Source organism: Salvelinus fontinalis, chromosome 31 (assembly GCF_029448725.1).
Source record: "Salvelinus fontinalis isolate EN_2023a chromosome 31, ASM2944872v1, whole genome shotgun sequence".
Taxonomy (NCBI): Eukaryota; Metazoa; Chordata; class Actinopteri; order Salmoniformes; family Salmonidae; genus Salvelinus; species Salvelinus fontinalis.
This window is the reverse complement of record NC_074695.1, coordinates 34824431-34842707: the sequence shown is the minus strand read 5'-3', so window position 1 is coordinate 34842707 and position 18277 is coordinate 34824431. Positions and strand designations below refer to the sequence as shown.

General features: G+C 42.9%; 1 protein-coding gene across 4 annotated transcripts in view; it reads left to right on the top strand.

The window, feature by feature from the left end:
* Window positions 1-18277, top strand: part of LOC129830110 (neural cell adhesion molecule L1-like protein) — a 133559-nt gene that overhangs the window by 69170 nt on the left and 46112 nt on the right. For all 4 annotated transcript variants that reach the window (XM_055892352.1, XM_055892355.1, XM_055892354.1 and 1 more), the window contains exons 6-11: window positions 62-232; window positions 2956-3067; window positions 3232-3413; window positions 11381-11515; window positions 11938-12078; window positions 17035-17146. In XM_055892352.1, coding sequence (XP_055748327.1) covers window positions 62-232; window positions 2956-3067; window positions 3232-3413; window positions 11381-11515; window positions 11938-12078; window positions 17035-17146 — 853 coding nt within the window. The remainder of the gene's footprint in view (window positions 1-61; window positions 233-2955; window positions 3068-3231; window positions 3414-11380; window positions 11516-11937; window positions 12079-17034; window positions 17147-18277) is intronic.

Here is an 18277-nt window from a genome sequence, read left to right as displayed (position 1 = left end):
TTCTGTTGCAAAACATTTTCCATGGTGTGTCCTAATGAAAACGATCTATTGTTTCCTCCAGGTCTCCAACATATTGAGCAGGATGAGAGGGTGTCCATGGGCCATGACGGCAACCTCTACTTCTCCAACGCCCTGGAGAAGGATAGCCGGAGAGACTATTGCTGCTTCGCCGCATTCTCCGCCATACGGACCATCGTTCGGAAGACAGCCATGTCAGTGGTCGTCAAGAGCTGTAGGTTGACAGTGTGATGCCCTACATCAATGTTTCTCAACCTGTTTTATACCAGGGACAGGCAAGCTATAGTCCTTCCTCTAAACATTAGACCAAGAGGAAATCCTCATATTCTAAGTGCAACATTAAGGCTCCGATACACTTACATTACAAATAGCACTTGAAAAAACAGATTAAATAGGTATCTGTAAGACCGGTCAGCAACATACCACTCCTAGGTTGAGAACCCTGCCCTACATGTTGAGTAGGAGTTGAAAGGGCATGGTTAGGACACTAGATGCAGTGATGCTGTAAGGAGAGGGAGGAGTGCTGTCCCGACACATGTCAAAGACAATTGTCGGATGCAAAAGTCAATATATCAATATTATACATGGTTTTAGTTTACAAAAGTATAAGTGCAAAGTGTGCAGGTGAAAAAAATTGCAGGCATGTACTTCAGATCAGAGCAATAGACATGGCTCCATTGGATCAAGGTGGGTCTTCATATTTTGTAAAACCTGCTGGTGAGCTAGATGACAGTGACAGCAGTAGGGAGTTGCTTTAACATTATATTTGACTTTAACATGAATGATAATATCCCATTACAGTTCATAGTATTTGACTGACTAAAGGCTCAAACTTACAGGAAAAGTCAATACATGTTTAATATGCACACGTTGAATGAGATTCATCTATGCAATTTTATCTGGGTGAAAAAAAAGATATACAGTACCAGTCAAAAGTTTGGAGACACCTACTCATTCCAGGGGGTTTTCTTTATTTTGACTATTTTCTACATTGTAGAATAATAGTGAAGAAATCAAAAATATGAAATAACACATATGGATCATGTACTAACCAAAAAAATGTTAAACAAATAAAAATATATTTTATATTTGAGATTCTTCAAAGTAGCCACCCTTTGCCTTGACAGCTTTGCACACTCTTGGCATTCTCTCAACCAGCTTCATGAGGTAGTCACCTGGAATGCAATACAATTAACAGGTGTGCCTTGTTTAAAGTTCATTTGAGGAATGTCTTTCCTTCTTAATGCGTTTGAGCCAATCAGTTGTGTTGTGACAAGGTAGGGGTGGTATACAGAAGTAGCCCTATTTGGTAAAAGACCAAGTCCATATTATGGCAAGAATAGCTCAAATAAGCAAAGAGAAATGACAGTCCATCATTACTTTAAGACATGAAGGTCAGTCAATCCAGAAAATGTCAATAACTTTGAATATTTCTTGAAGGGCAGTCGCAAAAACCATCAAGTGCTATGATGAAACCAGTTCTCATGAGGACCGCTACAGGAAAGGAAGACCCAGAGTTACCTTTGCTGCAGAGGATAAGTTCAAGTTCATCTACCACCCAAATAAATGCTTAATAGAGTTCAAGTAACAGACACATCACAACATCAACTGTTCAGAGGAGACTGTGTGAATCAGGCCTTCATGGTCGAATTACCTACAAAGAAAACACTACTAAAGGACACCAATAAGAAGAAGAGACTTGCTTCTTACAAGAAACACTAGTAATGGACATTAGACCGGTGGAAATCTGATGAGTCCAAATGTGAGATTTTTGGTTCCAACCGCTGTGTCTTTGTGAGATGCAGAGAAGGCGAATGGATGATCTCCGCATGTGTGGTTCCCACCTTGAAGCATGGACGAGGAGGTGTGATGGTGTGGGGTTCCTTTGCTGGTGATACTATCTGAGATTTATTTAGAATTCAAGGCACACTTAACCAGCATGGCTATCACATCATTCTGCAGTGATACTTCATCCCATCTGGTTTGGGCTTAGTGGGACTATGACTCAAAACACACCTCCAGGCTATGTAAGGGGTATTTGACCAAGGAGAGTGATGGAGTGCTGCATCAGATGATGTGGCCTACGCAATCCCCCGACCTCAACCCGATTGAGATGGTTTAGGATGAGTTGGACTGCAGAGTCAATCAATCAAATTAATTTATAAAGCCCCTTTTATATCAGCCGATGTCACAAAGTACTATACAGAAACCCAGCCTAAATCCCCAAACAGCAAGCAATGCAGATGTAGAAGCACGGTGGCCAGGAAAAACTCCCTAGAAAGGCAGGAACCTAGGAAGAAACCCAGAGAGGAACCAGGCTCTGAGGGGTGGCCAGTCCTCTTCTGACTGTGCCGGGTGGAGATAATAACAGTACATGGCCAAGACGTTCAAACGTTCATAGATGACCAGTAGGGTAAAAAAATTATATTCGCAGTGGTTGTAGAGGGTGCAACAGGTCAGCACCTCAGGAGTAAATGTCAGTTGGCTTTTCATAGCTGAGTGAAGGAAAAGCAGCAAACAAGTGCTCAGCATATGTGGGAACTCCATCAAGACTGTTTGAAAAGCATTCCTCATGAAGCTGGTTGAGAGAATGCCGAGAGTGTGCAAAGGTGTCATCAAGGCAAAGGGTGGCTACTTTGAAGAATAAAATACATTTTAATTTGTTTAACCCTTTTTTGATTACTACATGATTCCATATGTGTTATTTCATAGTTTTGATGTCTTCACTATTATTCTACAATGTAGAAAATAGTACAATATTAGGAAAAACCCTTGAATGAGTAGGTGTGTCCAAGCTTTTGACTGGTACTGTATATATATGCTAGGAGAGTGTACCAAAAGACTCAAGTGTGGACAAACACCTACTGCAGTTGATCCTAGGGTTTCAGAGATATACCTACTATATATTTTATGCCTGTCCTTTTCTGCCCATGGAAGCCTATGCCATTCCAGAAAGAAGACCGAGCCTTCTGGTACCCTCTGGTGTTCAGTCAGATGTATGGCTGGTGAAAGGAGAGGAGCTGGTGCTAGAGTGTATAGCAGAGGGATTGTAAGTAGAGTCTAATCATTTCTCAATTTAGTATGAAAGAATATTTATTCATAACTTCAGTGACTGGATCTGCATAGAACATGTTGTATTATTACATTTGGTAGAATAATGTGTGTATTATTTTTCACTAATCATATCTCGTTTTCTCTCATCTTGTTACTCAGTCCAACTCCTGTGATCGAATGGACAAAAAGGAGAGAGAAGCTACCGAAACGGGCAAATATAAAAAACTATGGGAAACGTTTATCCATATATAACATTGAAGAGGAGGATGATGGGAAGTACATGTGTGAGGCGAGGAACTCTGTCGGAGACACAGTCCACTACTTCAATGTCATTGTGGAGGGTGAGTAGACTGAGGCAGGTTATACTTTCAGTGTGTTCCCCGCAAAAAAGTTTGTTGTCCCCTCTACAATTTCCAAGTGAAGCCTACGCCCTTCGTTATACAGTGTATGTTTAACAGTTTTAATACCTTTTTAAGACCGCTCTTGTGGTGTTGCGTTCACTTACAGCAGCTACATTGTCAAAGGAAAACATGGTGGTTCGGTTAGCTGATAAATAAAAAACAAACAATTCAGGCATTGTAAGTTCTGGCATGGGTCAGATCAACCCTAGACGGACAACGACTCTCTTTACAGTGCATTCGGAAAGTATTTAGACCCATTAACTTTTTCCACATTTTGTTTCATTACAGCCTTATTCTAAAATGGATTCAATTGTTTTTTCCCCCTTATCAATATACACACAATACCTCATAATGACAAAGAAAAACAGGATTTTAGACATTTGCAATTGTATAAGAACAAAAGAAAAAAAATGATATCACATTTATGTAAGTTTTATTTATTTATTTATTTTATTTTACCAGGTAAGTTGACTGAGAACACGTTCTCATTTGCAGCAACGACTTGGGGAATAGTTACAGGGGAGAGGAGGGGGATGAATGAGCCAATTGTAAACTGGGGATTATTAGGTGACCATGGTGGTTTGAGGGCCAGATTGGGAATTTAGCCAGGACACCGGGGTTAACACCCCTACTCTTACTATAAGTGCCATGGGATCTTTAATGACCTCAGAGAGTCAGGACACCCGTTTAACGTCCCATCCGAAAGACGGCACCCTACACAGGGCAGTGTCCCCAATCACTGCCCTGGGGCATTGGGATATTTTTTTTTTAGACCAGAGGAAAGAGTGCCTCCTACTGGCCCTCCAACACCACTTCCAGCAGCATCTGGTCTCCCATCCAGGGCCTGACCAGGACCAACCCTGCTTAGCTTCAGAAGCAAGCCAGTAGTGGTATGCAGGGTGGTATGCTGCTGGCTATTCCGACCCTTTACTCAGTACTTTGTTGAAACACCTTTGGCAGCGATTACAGCCTCGAGTTTTCTCGGGTATGATGATTCAAGCTTGACACATCTTTATTTGGGGAGTTTCTCACATTCTTTTCTGCAGATCCTCTCAATCTCTGTCAGGTTGGATGGGGAGTGTAGCTATACAGCTATTTTCAGGTCTTTCCAGAGATGATTGATGGGGTTCAAGTTCGGGCTCTGGCTGGGCCACTCAAGGACATCAAATCAAATGTTGTTTTTCACATGCTCCGAATACAACAGGTGTAGACCTTACAGTGAAATGCTTACTTACAAGTCCTTAAACAACAATGCAGTTTTAAGAAAATACAACAAAAAAAGTAAGAGATAAGAATAACAAATAATTAAAGAGCAGCAGTAAATAACAATATTGGGGCTATATACAGGGCGTACCGGTACAGAGTCAATGTCAATGTGTAGGTGCACCGTTGATGAGGTAATTGAGGTAATATGTACAGTTGAAGTTAGGTTAGTCATTAAAACTCGTTTTTCAACCACTCCACAAATTTCTTGTTAACGAACTATAGTTTTGGCAAGTCGGTTAGGACATCTACTTTGTGCATGACACAAGTAATTTTCCCAACAATTGTTTGCAGACAGAATCATAAAACACGGGACGAGATGTTGAAACTGTCCATTGTGCCAATAGATGGTATGCACTCACATGAAATTTGCCGTGATGTTGACAGAGTGGCATGGGAGGTTTATTTTCTTAGACTGGGTTAAGATGTCAATTTTGGGACACATCCTCAGTAGTGTGCCTTCGAATCAGTGGGTGTTTCGGCCTTTAATCACTAATCACCCTCATCAAAGGTGGCCAGCTAAAGGGTGATCAAGCCTTAGCTTGTGTCCCATGCCCAATTAAGATTTCCCACGGGACTATGCAAGGCAGGGGCATCCTCTTCCCTGAGCCAGCCCTATAGCTGACCGCATACCTCATATGCCCTCCTCAAGTTAGAGGGATCTGAATTGGGTTCTCAGGTGGGGGGGGGGGGGGGGGGGTCATGAAATTATAGCCCAGCAAGGGTCCTTCCGTTTGATCCAGATCCACTGGCTGCCTCTTTCAGCTGCTTGAGAAACTGCTCTGACGGTCTGCCGCAGAGCCTGTCCATGGATTCCAAGTTCTTTCAGCAACCTGATGGTGGAAGAAGCCACGAATCCCCTGCATCCCACTTCAACTGGCCAGACTTTTGCATTCCAGCCACGCTGAGTTGCGTCTGCTGCCAACTCTGTGTAACGCAGTTTCTTACGCTCGTAGGCCTCTTCAACAGAGTTTTCCCACGGGACTGTGAGCTCTATGATGTACACAGCCTTTCGTGAAGGGGACCAGAGTACCATGTCTGGCCTAAGGTTGGTAGAAGCAATCTCAGGTGGAAAAATGAGTTGCTGGCCAATATCGACAAGCATCTTCCAGTCCCGGGCCATGCCTAGGTGTCCAGTTTCTGGCTTTGTAGGAGGATGCTTGGGCCTTTTCTGTCCCTCCCTGATGAATGTTGTTGTTTTGACGGGATTGCTTGTTTTTGGAGGTAATGAATTGGTTGCACTCCTCTTGGTCTCAAGTGCTGCAGCCAGGCTCTTGAGGACCTGATTGTGCCTCCAGGTGTAGCGGCCTTGTGAGAGGCTGGTCTTGCAACCTGTCATTATATGCCTGAGAGTCGCTGGAGCTGGGCAGAGGGGGCAGGTCGGGTCCTCGCCATACCATTGATGTAGGTTTTTTGGTGATGGAAGCACATCATAAACAGCTCTTATGATGAAGCTGATGTTGCTTGCCTCCATTTGCCAAAGCTCACTCCAGTTGATCTTTCTCCTCTCCAGGCCTTCCCACCGCGTCCATTGCCCTTGTTTAGCAAGAGAGACAGCCTTTGCACTTCTTGCAGTCTCCTCCTGTCTGCGCACCTCCTCGACCACCAGCTTCCTGCGTTCAGATGTTGTTGCCTTATGGAACGTTGGTTTGCTTGCTGCCAGGCCAAAGCCTCCTCTTCCATGCTGGATATTCCCCACAATGTCTTGGTGTCTCAGGGCTGATATTGCTTGCTGCACAGCCTTGGATGATGTCCATTTCCGTCCAGTTTGTAGGGGAGGTGCAGCCTTGCTGATGGTCTGGTCTTTGGAGTCCTTCAATGTCATCTGAAGTCTTACTTTAGAGCACTTGTACTCCTCCGTTAGACTTGTAAGAGGTAGTTCAAGGACCCCTTTGCCATAGAGGCCGATGTTACTCAGGCATCGTGGGACACCCAGCCATTTCTTCACGTATGAGGTAATGTTTCGCTCCATCTTCTCCACTGTTGTTATTGGGACCTCATAGACGGTGAGTGGCCACATTACCCGGGGGAGAAGTCCAAACTGTAGGCACCAAAGCTTGAGCTTCCCAGGCAGTAGGGTCTTGTTGATGTTCTCAAGTCCGTCTGCGATGTCCTGTCTTACTTGCTGCACTTGATCTTTATCTCGGAGGCTTTCGTTGTACCATCTACCCAGGCTCTTGACGGGTTGCTCAGACACCGTTGGTATCGGGTCATCTCCAATGCAGAACCTCACATCTTTAAGCTGTCCCTTGACTATGGAGATGCTTCGAGATTTGCTTGGCTTGATTTTCATCCGGGCCCACTTGATGTTATCCTGCAGTTTTGCAAGTAGCCGCCTGGTGCATGCTGCAGTGGTGGTCAGTGTAGTCATGTCATCCATGTATGCTCGGATAGGTGGGAGACGGAGCCCTTCCTTAGTTCTCTCACCACCGACCACCCATCTCGATGCCCTGATGATGACTTCCATGGCCATAGTGAAGGCCAGAGGTGAAATTGTACAGCCTGCCATTATGCCCACTTCCAAGCGCTGCCATGTTGTTGTGAAGTCAATTGTTGGCAGACAGATTATTTAATTAATACCTCACTGTATCACAATTCCAGTGGGTCAGACGACTCGTCGTGTAATCATAACAACATACAGGAACTCAAGTTCTTTTGTTCACCTAACCTAGAATTCCTTACAATCAAATGCCGACAGCATTATCTACCAAGAGAATTCTCTTAGATTATAATCACAGCCGGTATATACCCCCCAAGCAGATACCTCGACGGCCCTGAAAAAACTTCGCTGGACTCTATGTAAACTGGAAACCATATATCCTGAGGCTGCATGTATTGTAGCTGGGGATTTTAACAAAGCTAATCTGAAAACAAGGCTCCCTACATTTTGTCAGCATATCAAATGCGCGACTCGAGCTGGCAGCATTCTGGATCATTGCTATTCTAACTTCCGCGACGCATACAAATCTGTTCAATGCTGGTCCAACCAATTGGATTCCATGTTTCAAATTGCTTCGATCACGTGGACTGGGATATGTTCCAGATAGCCTCAGACAACAACATTGATGTATACGCAACAGTGATGTATAAACTCGGTGAGCGAGTTTATTAGCAAGTGCATCTGTGATGTTGTACCCATGGTGACTATTAAAACCTTCCCTAACCAGAAACCATGGATTGATGGCAGCATTCGTGCAAAACCGAAAGCGCGAACGACTGCTTTTAATCATGGCAAGGCGACCGGACACATGACCGAATACAAACAGTGTAGCTATTCCCTCCGCAAGGCAATCAAACAAGCTAAGCGTCAGTATAGAGACAAAGTAGATCCGCAATTCAACTGCTCAAACACAAGACGTATGTGGCAGGGTCTACAGTCAATCACGGATTACAAAAAGAAAACCAGCCCCGTCGCAGACACCAACGTCTTGCTCCCAGAAAAATTAAACAACTTCTTTGCTCGCTTTGAGGACAGTACAGTGCCACTCACACCAAATCCCATGGGCTCTCCTTCACAGTGGCCAACGTGAGTAAAACATTTAAACGTGTTAACCCTCGCAAGGCTGCTGGCCCAGACGGCATCCCTAGCCGCGTCCTCAGAGCATGCGCAGACCAGCTGGCTGGTGTGTTTACGGACATATTCAATCAATCCCTATCCCAGTCATGCTTCAAGAGGGCCACCATTGTTTTTGTCCCCAAGAAAGCCAAGGTAACTGAGCTAAACGACAATCGCCCCGTAGCACTCACTTTTGTCATCATGGAGTGCTTTGAGAGACTAGTCAAGGATCATATCACCACCCTACCTGATACCCTAGACCCACTCCAATTTTTCTACCGCCCCAATAGGTCTACAGACGACGCAATCGAGACCCTGGGTCTCGACCCGCCCTGTGCAACTGGGTCCTGGACTTTGTGACGGGCCGCCCCCAAGTGGTGAGGGTAGGAAACAACCTCTCTAACCCGCTGATCCTCAACACTGGGGCCCCACAAGGGTGCGTTCTAGGCCCTCTCCTGTACTCCCTGTTCACCCATGACTGTGTGGCCATGCACGCCTCCAACTCAATCATCAAGTTTGCAGAAGACACTACAGTGGTAGGCTTGATTACCAACAACGGCGAGATGGCCTACAGGGAGGAGGTAAGGGCCCTCGGAGTGTGGTGTTAGGAAAATAACATAACACTCAACGTCAACAAAACAAAGGAGATGATCGCGGACTTCAGGAAACAGTAGAGGGAGCACCCCCCTATCCACATCGAGAAGGTGGAAAGTTTTAAATTCCTCGGCGTACACATCACGGACAAACTGAAATGGTCCACCCACACAGACAGCATGGTGAAGAAGGCGCAACAGCGCCTCTTCAACCTCAGGAGGCTGAAGAAATGTGGCTTGTCACCGAAAACACTCACAAACTTTTACAGATGCACAATCGAGAGCATCCTGTTGGGCTGTATCACAGCCTGATACGGCAACTGCACCGCCCACAACCGCAAGGCTCTCCAGAGGGTAGTGCGGTCTGCACAACGCATCACCGCGGGCAAACTACCTCCCCTCCAGGACACCTACATCACCCAATGTCAAAGGAAGGCCAAGAAGATCATCAAGGAAAAACAACCACCCGAGCCACTGCCTGTTCACCCCGCTATCATCCAGAAGGCGAGGTCAGTACAGGTGCATCAAAGCTGGGACCGAGAGACTGAAAAACAGCTTCTATCTCAAGGCCATCAGACTGTTAAGGAGAAGTATATCTTTAATTCCATGCATAACACTTGTATTTATCAACATTTATGATGAGTATTTCTGTAAATTGATGTGGCTCTCTGCAAAATCACCGGATGTTTTGGAAGCAAAACATTACTGAACATAACGCGCCAATGTAAACTGAGATTTTTTTATATAAATATGAACTTTATCGAACAAAACATACATGTATTGGGTAACATGAAGTCCTATGAGTGCCATCTGATGAAGATCATCAAAGGCTAGTGATTCATTTAATCTCTATTTCTGCTTTTTGGCTGGAAAAATGGCTGTGTTTTTTGTGACTAGGCACTGACCTAACATAATCGCATGGTATGCTTTCGTTGTAAAGCCTTTTTGAAATCGGACACTGTGGTGGGATTAACAACAAGTGTATCTTTAAAATGGTGTATAATACTTGTATGTTTGAGGAATTTTAATTATGAGATTTCTGTAGTTTGAATTTGGCGCCCTGCACTTTCACTGGCTGTTGTCAAATCGATCCCGTTAACTGGATTTCAGCCGTAAGAAGTTTAAACAATGCCACTTTATATAATGATTACATACCCTACATTACTCATCTCATATCTATATACTGTACTCTATACCATCTACTGCATCTTGCCTATGCCGCACTGCCATCGCTCATCCATATATTTATATGTACATTTTCTTATTTATCCCTTTACACTTGTGTGTGTATAAGGTAGTTGTTGTGAAATTGTTAGATTACTTTGTAGATATTACTGCACTGTCGGAACTAGAAGCACAAGCATTTCGCTACACTCACATTAACATCTGCTAACCATGTGTATGTGACCAATAAAATTTTATTTGATTTAGTGACTTGTCCCAAAGCGTTGTCTTGGCTGTGTGTTCAGGGTCGTTGGATGGTGAACCTTCGCCCCAGTCTGAGGTCCTGAGCGCTCTAGAGCAGATCTCTCTGTACTTTGCTATGTTCATCTTTCCCTCGATCCTGACTAGTCTCCCAGTCCCTGCCGCTGAAACATCCCCACAGCATGATGCTGCCACCACCATGCTTCACCATAGGGATGGTGACCGGTTTCCTCCAGATGTGACCCTTGACATTTAGGCCAAAGAGTTCAATCTTGGTTTCAATAGAGCAGAGAATCTTGTTTCTTATGGTCAGTGTCCTTAAGGTGCCTTTTGGCAAACTCCATGTGGGCTGTCATGTGCCTTTTACTAAGGAGTTGCTTCCGTCTGGCCACTGTACCATAAAGGCCTGATTGGTGGAGTGCTGCAGAGATGGTTGTCTTTCTGGAAGGGTATCCCATCCCATCTCCACAGAGAAACTTTGAAGCTCTCAGAGTGAGAGTTCCTTCTCCCCCGATTGCTCAGTTTGGCCGGGAAGCCAGCTTGAGGAATTGTCTTGGTGATTCCAAACTTCTTCCACTTAAGAATGATGGAGGCCACCGTGTTCTTGGGGACCTTCAATGCTGCATGCATTTTTTGGTAACCTTCACAAGATCTGTGCCTCGACACAATCCTGTCTAGGAGCTGTACGGACAATTCCTTCGACCTCATGGCTTGGTTTTTGCTCTGACATGCACTGTAAACTGTGGGACCTTATATAGACAGGTGTGTCCCTTTCCAAATCATGTCCAATCAATTGAATTTACCACAGGCAGACTTAAGTTCAACTCCAAGCTCAATTTCGAGTCTCATAGCAAAGGGTCAGTAATATTATGTAAATAAGGTATTTCTGTTTTTGTATAAATCTGCAAACATTTCTAAAAACTTGTTTTCACTTTGTTATTATGGGGTATTGTGTGGAGATTGATGTGAAACATTTATTTTGTCCCTTTTAGAATAAGGCTGTAATGTAGCAAAATGTGGAAAAAGTCAAGGGGTCTGAATACTTTCCGAATGCACTGTTTGTCTCACAGAGCCACCAAGATGGCAGCCGGAGCCACCCAAGGGCCAGTTGGCTGTTGTTGGCTCTGACGTGCACATCAAGTGCTCTGCCTCGGGAAAGCCACGGCCGGTTATCTCATGGAGGAAGAACGGACAGCCTCTGGACGGTGAGTGAGATGACCTCTAACATATGAACCCTGATCTCTGTCCTTGCCGGTTACTTCAGTGCCCAGTCCACCCACTTCACTTGACTATATAAGATACAAAAAAAATCTTTGGAGTTTTGTGTAATACAATAGTCATTCCACTGTGTTGCATTTGGTCCAGTTGTTGCTCAGCATCCTATAAATCAAATCAAATGGATTTTTTTCACATGCGCTGAGTACAACAGATGTAGACTTTACTGTGAAATGCTTACGTACGAGCCCTTTCCCAACAATGCAGTTAAAAAGTAAGAAAATGAACAAATAGATACAAATAAAATAGTAACACAATAATCAGGCAATATACAGGCCAGATACAAAGACTACCAGTACTATAGAATCTGCGTTCATGTTTGGTTTTAAGCATTTCTTTCTGGTTCTTTCAGATGGCCCGTCATCGAACAGACAAGTGCTTGATGACACCATAGTGTTGCACAGGGCCAGGCCTGAGGACAGTGCCGTCTACCAGTGTGAAGTCTCCAACAGACATGGCACCATCCTGGCTAATGCAAACATCATGATCATAAGTCAGTACTGGACATTAGCACTTTGTGTGTGTGTATTTGTATTTATTATGAATCGGCATTAGCTGCTAATGCAGCAGCTACTCTTCCTGGGGTCCAGCAACATTATGGCAGTTTATACAATTTTAAAACATTACAATACATTCACAGATTTCACAACACACTGTGTGACCTTAGGCCCCTGCTCTACCACATAACTCCAGTACTAAATCCGTGTGTGTGTGTGTGTGTGTGTGTGTGCGTGTGCGTGTGTGCGTGCGTGTGTATGCATGTGTCTGTGCCAATGTTTGTTGTTTCACAGTCCCCGCTGTTCCATAAGGTGTTTTTTTTTCATCTGTGTTTTAAATGTAATTTTACTGATTGTGTCAGTTACTTGATGTGGAATAGAGTTCCATGTAGCCATGGCTCTATGTAGTACTGTGTGCCTCCCATAGTCTGTTCTGGACTTGGGGACTGTGAAGAGACCTCTTGTCATCCACATACATAGAAACTCTGGCTTTACTCAAAGGCGAGGGCCTAAACAGCTACCCTGGGGAATTCCGGATTCTAACTGGATTATATTTGATAGGCTTCCAATAAAGAACACCCTCTGTGTTCTGTTAAACAAGTAACTCTTTATTTATCCACATTATAGTGTAAAGTGTAAAGCCATAACACGTATGTTTTTCCAGCAGCAGACTATGATCAATAATGTCAAAGGCTGCACTGAAGTCTAACAAGACAGCACCCACAATCATTTTATCATCAATTTCTCTCAGCCGATCATCAGTCATTTGTGTAAGTGCTGTGTGTGCTGAGTGTCCTTCCCTATAAGCATGCTGAAATTCTGTTATCAATTTGTTTACTGTAAAATAGCATTGTATCTGGTCAAACAATTTTTTCCCAGAAGTTTACTAAGGGTTGGTAACAGGCTGATTGGTTGGCTATTTGAGCCAGTAAAGGGGGCTTTACTATTCTTGGGTAGGAGAATAACTTTAGCTTCCATCCAGGCCTGAGGGCACACGCTCTCTAGTAGGCTTAAATTGAAAATGTGGAAAATAGGAGTGGCAATATCGTCTGCTATTATCCTCAGTAATTTTCCATCTAGATTGTCAGACCCTGGTGGCTTGTCATTGTTGATAGACAACAATAATTTTTTCACCTCTTCCACACTGACTTTACTGAATTCAAAAGTACAATTCTTGTCTTTCATAATTTGGTCCGATATACTTGGATGTGTAGTGTCAGCGTTTGTTGCTGGCATGTCATCCCTAAGTTTGCTTATCTTGCCAATGAAAAAGTCATTAAAGTAGTTTGCTGTATCAGTGGGCTTTGTGATGAATGAGCCATCTGATTCAATACATGAACGGAGCCAAGTTGGCTTTTCCCCCCAACATTTCATTTAAGGTGCCCCAAAGCTTTTTACTATCGTTCTTTACATAATTTATCTTTGTTTCATAGTGTAGTTTATTTTTTATTTAGTTTAGTCACATGATTTATTAATTTTCAGTACGTTTGCCAATCAGCTGCTAGACTTAATTGCCATACCTTTTGCCTCATCCCTCTCAACCATACAATTTTTCAATTCCTCATCAATCCAAGGGGATTCAACCTTTTTTTTCTTAATGGGTGCGTGCTTATTAGTAACTGGAATATGTAGTTTCATAAATGCGTCAAGTGCAGAGTCTGGTTGCTCCTCATTGCACACCACAGACCAGGAAATATTCTGGTTCTATTTTCAATGACGTCCTAGGAACAGTGTGTTAACTGCCTTGTTCAGGGGTAGAACGACAGATTTTTACCTTGTCAGCTCGGGGATTCGATCTTGCAACCTTCCGGTTTCTAGTCCAACACTCTAACCACTAGGCTACCTGCAGCCTATGGATGTACCTGTGGATGTATTTCAAGGCCTACCTTCAAACTCAGTGCCTCTTTGCTTGACATCATGGGGAAATCAGCCAAGACCTCAGGAAAAAGAATTGTAGACCTCCACAAGTATGGTTCATCCTTGGGAGCAAATTCCAAATGCCTGAAGGTACCACGTTCATCTGTACAAACAATAGTGCGCAAGTATAAACACCATGGGACCACGCAGCCGTCATACCACTCAAGAAGGAGACGCTTTCTGTCTTCTAGAGATGAACGTACTTTGGTGCGAAAAGTGCAAATCATCCCCAGAATGCAAGGGACCTTGTGAAGATGCTGGAGGAAACAGGTACAAAAGTATCTATATCCACAGTAAAATTAGTCTTATATTGACATAACCTGAAAGGCCACTCAGCAAGGAAGATGACACTGCTCCAAAACCACCATAAAAAAGCCAGACTACGGTTTGCAACTGCACATGGGAACAAAGATCGTTTTTTTGGAGAAATGTCCTCTGGTCTGATGAAACAAAAATAGAACTGTTTAGCCATAATGACCATCTTTATGTTTGGAGGAAAAAGAGGGATGCTTGCAAGCCGAAGAACACCATCCCAACTGTGAAGCACGGGAGTGGCAGCATCATGCTGTGGGGGTGCTTTGCTGCAGGAGGGACTGGTGAACTTCATGAGGAAGGAAAATTATGTGGATATATTGAAGCAACATCTCAAGACATCAGTCAGGAAGTTAAAGCTTGGTCGCAAATGGGTCTTCCATGTTGACAATGACCCTAAGCATACTTCCAAAGTTGTGACAAAATGGCTTAAGGACAACGAAGTTGTCCACTATTGGAGTAGCCATCACAAAGCCCTGACCTCAATCTTATAGAACATTTGTGGGCAGAACTGAAAAAGCTTGTGCGAGCAAGGAGGCCTACAAACCTGACTCAGTTACAACAGCTCTGTCAGGAGGAATTGGCCAACATTCACCCAACTTATTGTGGGAAGCTTGTGGAAGGCTACCTGAAACATTTGACCCACGTTAAACAATTTAAAGGCAATGCTACCGAATACTAATTGAGTGTATGTAAACTTCTGACCCACTGGGAATGTGACGAAAGAAATTAAAGCTGAAATAAATCATTTTCTCTGCTATTATTCAGGAATTGTGAAAAACTGAGTTTAAATGTATTTGGCTAAGGTGTATGCAAACTTCAGACTTCAACTGTAGCACACATTTGGTGTGTCATCATACTGGTCTCTGACTTGTGGTCAGACTCCCTCAGGTGGAACCACCTTAAACGTGCGCCTTTTTTAAGAAAACAGAAAGTGTCAACCATTTTTTTTCGCAAACATCCTTTCTGAATTTAAAACTAATCCTCGAAGTAGTCATCTAGTTTTTCATAAGTATATGTAACCTACTTAGTAGCTATTGGAAGCCGTCCACAGAAAACAGGAGGAGATGGAGTAACATCCTAACAGCTGCGTGTAACAACAAGGCAGTCGTTCCTGAGAAATGACGCCCGGCTGCGCTTGAGACCGTGGTGTTAGACCGCTACTTCACTAATTGGAAATTTGCAATTCAATGTGTATCACAAATAAATAGCTGTCGATGCTGTGACCATTTGAAAGAAATTGTCATTGTGGTTTTTATTCTGATCCGCTGTATCCGCAATGTCTTTGCGACAATGTTTCAGCACTGTTTTCAGAACCACGGACAGTGCCCCTATACAATGTTTTGATCTGACATAAAATTTTCCTATGCATAGACCAGACGTGCTCTGTTTACAGAACCATGGACAGCGTCCCTAGAAACCAAGGTTCTGGAACTATCAACCAGGGCTTGGGTAGTTTTGCTTTACATGGCAGTCAATACGAAAATAACTAATGACCAGAGAACGCCTAAAATGTCACTTGACAACCAGTGTTGGTGAATGTTGCATCATGTTTTGTTTATAAATTGATTATTTGGGAAATAATGTTTATTTTTCAATTTGTTTTACTTCTTTGGGATAAGTGTCCCTTCCACGGGACGGTTGAGCTAACATAGGCTAATGCGATAAGCATGAGGTTCTAAGTAACAAATCTGATATTGGCAGAAAGCTTACATTCTTGTTAATCTAACTGCACTGTCCAATTTACAGTAGCTATTACAGTGAAATAATACCATGCTATTGTTTGAGAGTGCACAATTTTGAACATGAAAAGTTATTAATAAATCTATTAGGCATATTTGGGCAGTCTTGATACAACATTTTGAACATAAATTCAATGGTTCATTGGATCAGTCTAAAACTTTGCACATGCACTGATGCCATCTAGTGGCCAAAATCTAAATTTCACCTGGGCTGGAATAATACATTAAGGCCTTTTTCTTGCATTTCAAAGATGATGGTACAAGAAAATACAAAAGAACAGTTATTTTTTTCCTTGTGTTATCTTTTACCAGATCTATTGTGTTATAGTCTACTACATTCCTTTCACATTTCCATAAACTTCATTGTTTCCTTTCAAATGGTACCAAGAACATGCATATCCTTGCTTCAGGGCCTGAGCTACAGGCAGTTAGACTTGGGTATGTCATTTTAGGCGAAAATTGAAAAAAAGGGGCTAATCCTTGAGAGAACTCGTGGCTTTGCCTCGTGGCTATGACCACGTCACAGCCATGATAAAAATGTCATAACACATGGCCTCTCATGTATTATTGCTTAATTTAACTAATGTTTGATGGATCTGACAGTGATTTCTACTTAAGATGTACAGTATAATGGTGATTCTTTAAACAATAGTGTGTGTGCTGGCATGTGGGAATGCATGCAAGTGTGTTTATTGTACAGTTGCAACCTCTGCTGGCCACAGAACACACACACAGCCAGTCCTATCCGAGAACCAGAGAAGCATAGCACAAACAGATCCTGGACGAGGCTATGCTTGGACATTCCAAGCTAACAATTACTTTTCTCAAACTAGAAATTCAAAGGCCTATAATGGTGATAGTGCACCACAGTGGACAGCTTACCTAAAACCACGCAAATTCTTCCTCATGACAGTATTACCAATAAACCAATCATGAACCTATGCCATGGTTGATAGCTTTATGTTCTTGCTTCCCCCACAGATCTCCCACCTCGGATGCTGACTAAGGATTACCAGCGATATTCAGTAGTGCAAGGGAAGGACATCATCATGGACTGCAAAGTATTCAGCTCCCCTCCATCCACTGTTTCCTGGTGAGTTGAGCCACCAGCCTATTTCTCCTCCACTGCTGTTGTTGGTGAACACCTGTCGTGACTGGTATGGAAAGCACTGCAAAAGGTTATCTTCAATAATTAATGTATTTGCCATTACATTTTGACAATCACTTTTTGGTGTGCTGTTCATTTGATTCACTATGAACAAGGATTCAGCATGCATCCGGTTTTGAAGTCAAATTTGTGAGTGGGCGATTTGTTTTTTATTATTGTTTTTTATTGTTTATTATTTTGTAGTTGAACAATGCCCGAATCATCCTTAATTTTCTCTCTCCTGCTGTTTTATATATCATACATCACCCTATTCTTAATTTGACCTCCATCTGGGCAGTTCTGTGACTCTTTTCCTCTGTTCATCTCCTTATATTCTGATTATCTCTTTCACTAACATCACCCCTAATCCTTCTCTTTTGGTGTGTTTAGATAGGGAACACTCTCTTAGACCCATTGACATTGACCCATTCAAATTTCATATAGGACTCATGAGTTCCACTAGTTTCATTCGCCAACACCTTAACAAAATGAGGATGAGTGCAAACCAACCCTACTGGAAGTTCCACACACAATTCCACTTGTAATTCTAACATGACATGTTAAATGACTAGATAAACTGTTTTCCAAATTTGTCATGTACAGTGGGGCAAAAAAATATTTAGTCAGCCACCAATTGTGCAAGTTCTCCCACTTAAAAAGATGAGAGAGGCCTGTAATTTTCATCATAGGTACACTTCAACTATGACAGACAAAATGAGAATTTTTTTCTCCAGAAAATCACATTGTAGGATTTGTAATGAATTTATTTGCAAATTATGGTGGAAAATAAGTATTTGGTCACCTACAAACAAGCAAGATTTCTGGCTCTCACAGACCTGTAACTTCTTCTTTAAGAGGCTCCTCTGTCCTCCACTCGTTACCTGTATTAATGGCACCTGTTTGAACTTGTTATCATTAAAAAAGACACCACAACCTCAAACAGTCACACTCCAAACTCCACTATGGCCAAGACCAAAGAGCTGTCAAAGGACACCAGAAACAAAATTGTAGACCTGCACCAGGCTGGGAAGACTGAATCTGCAATAGGTAAGCAGCTTGGTTTGAAGAAATCAACTG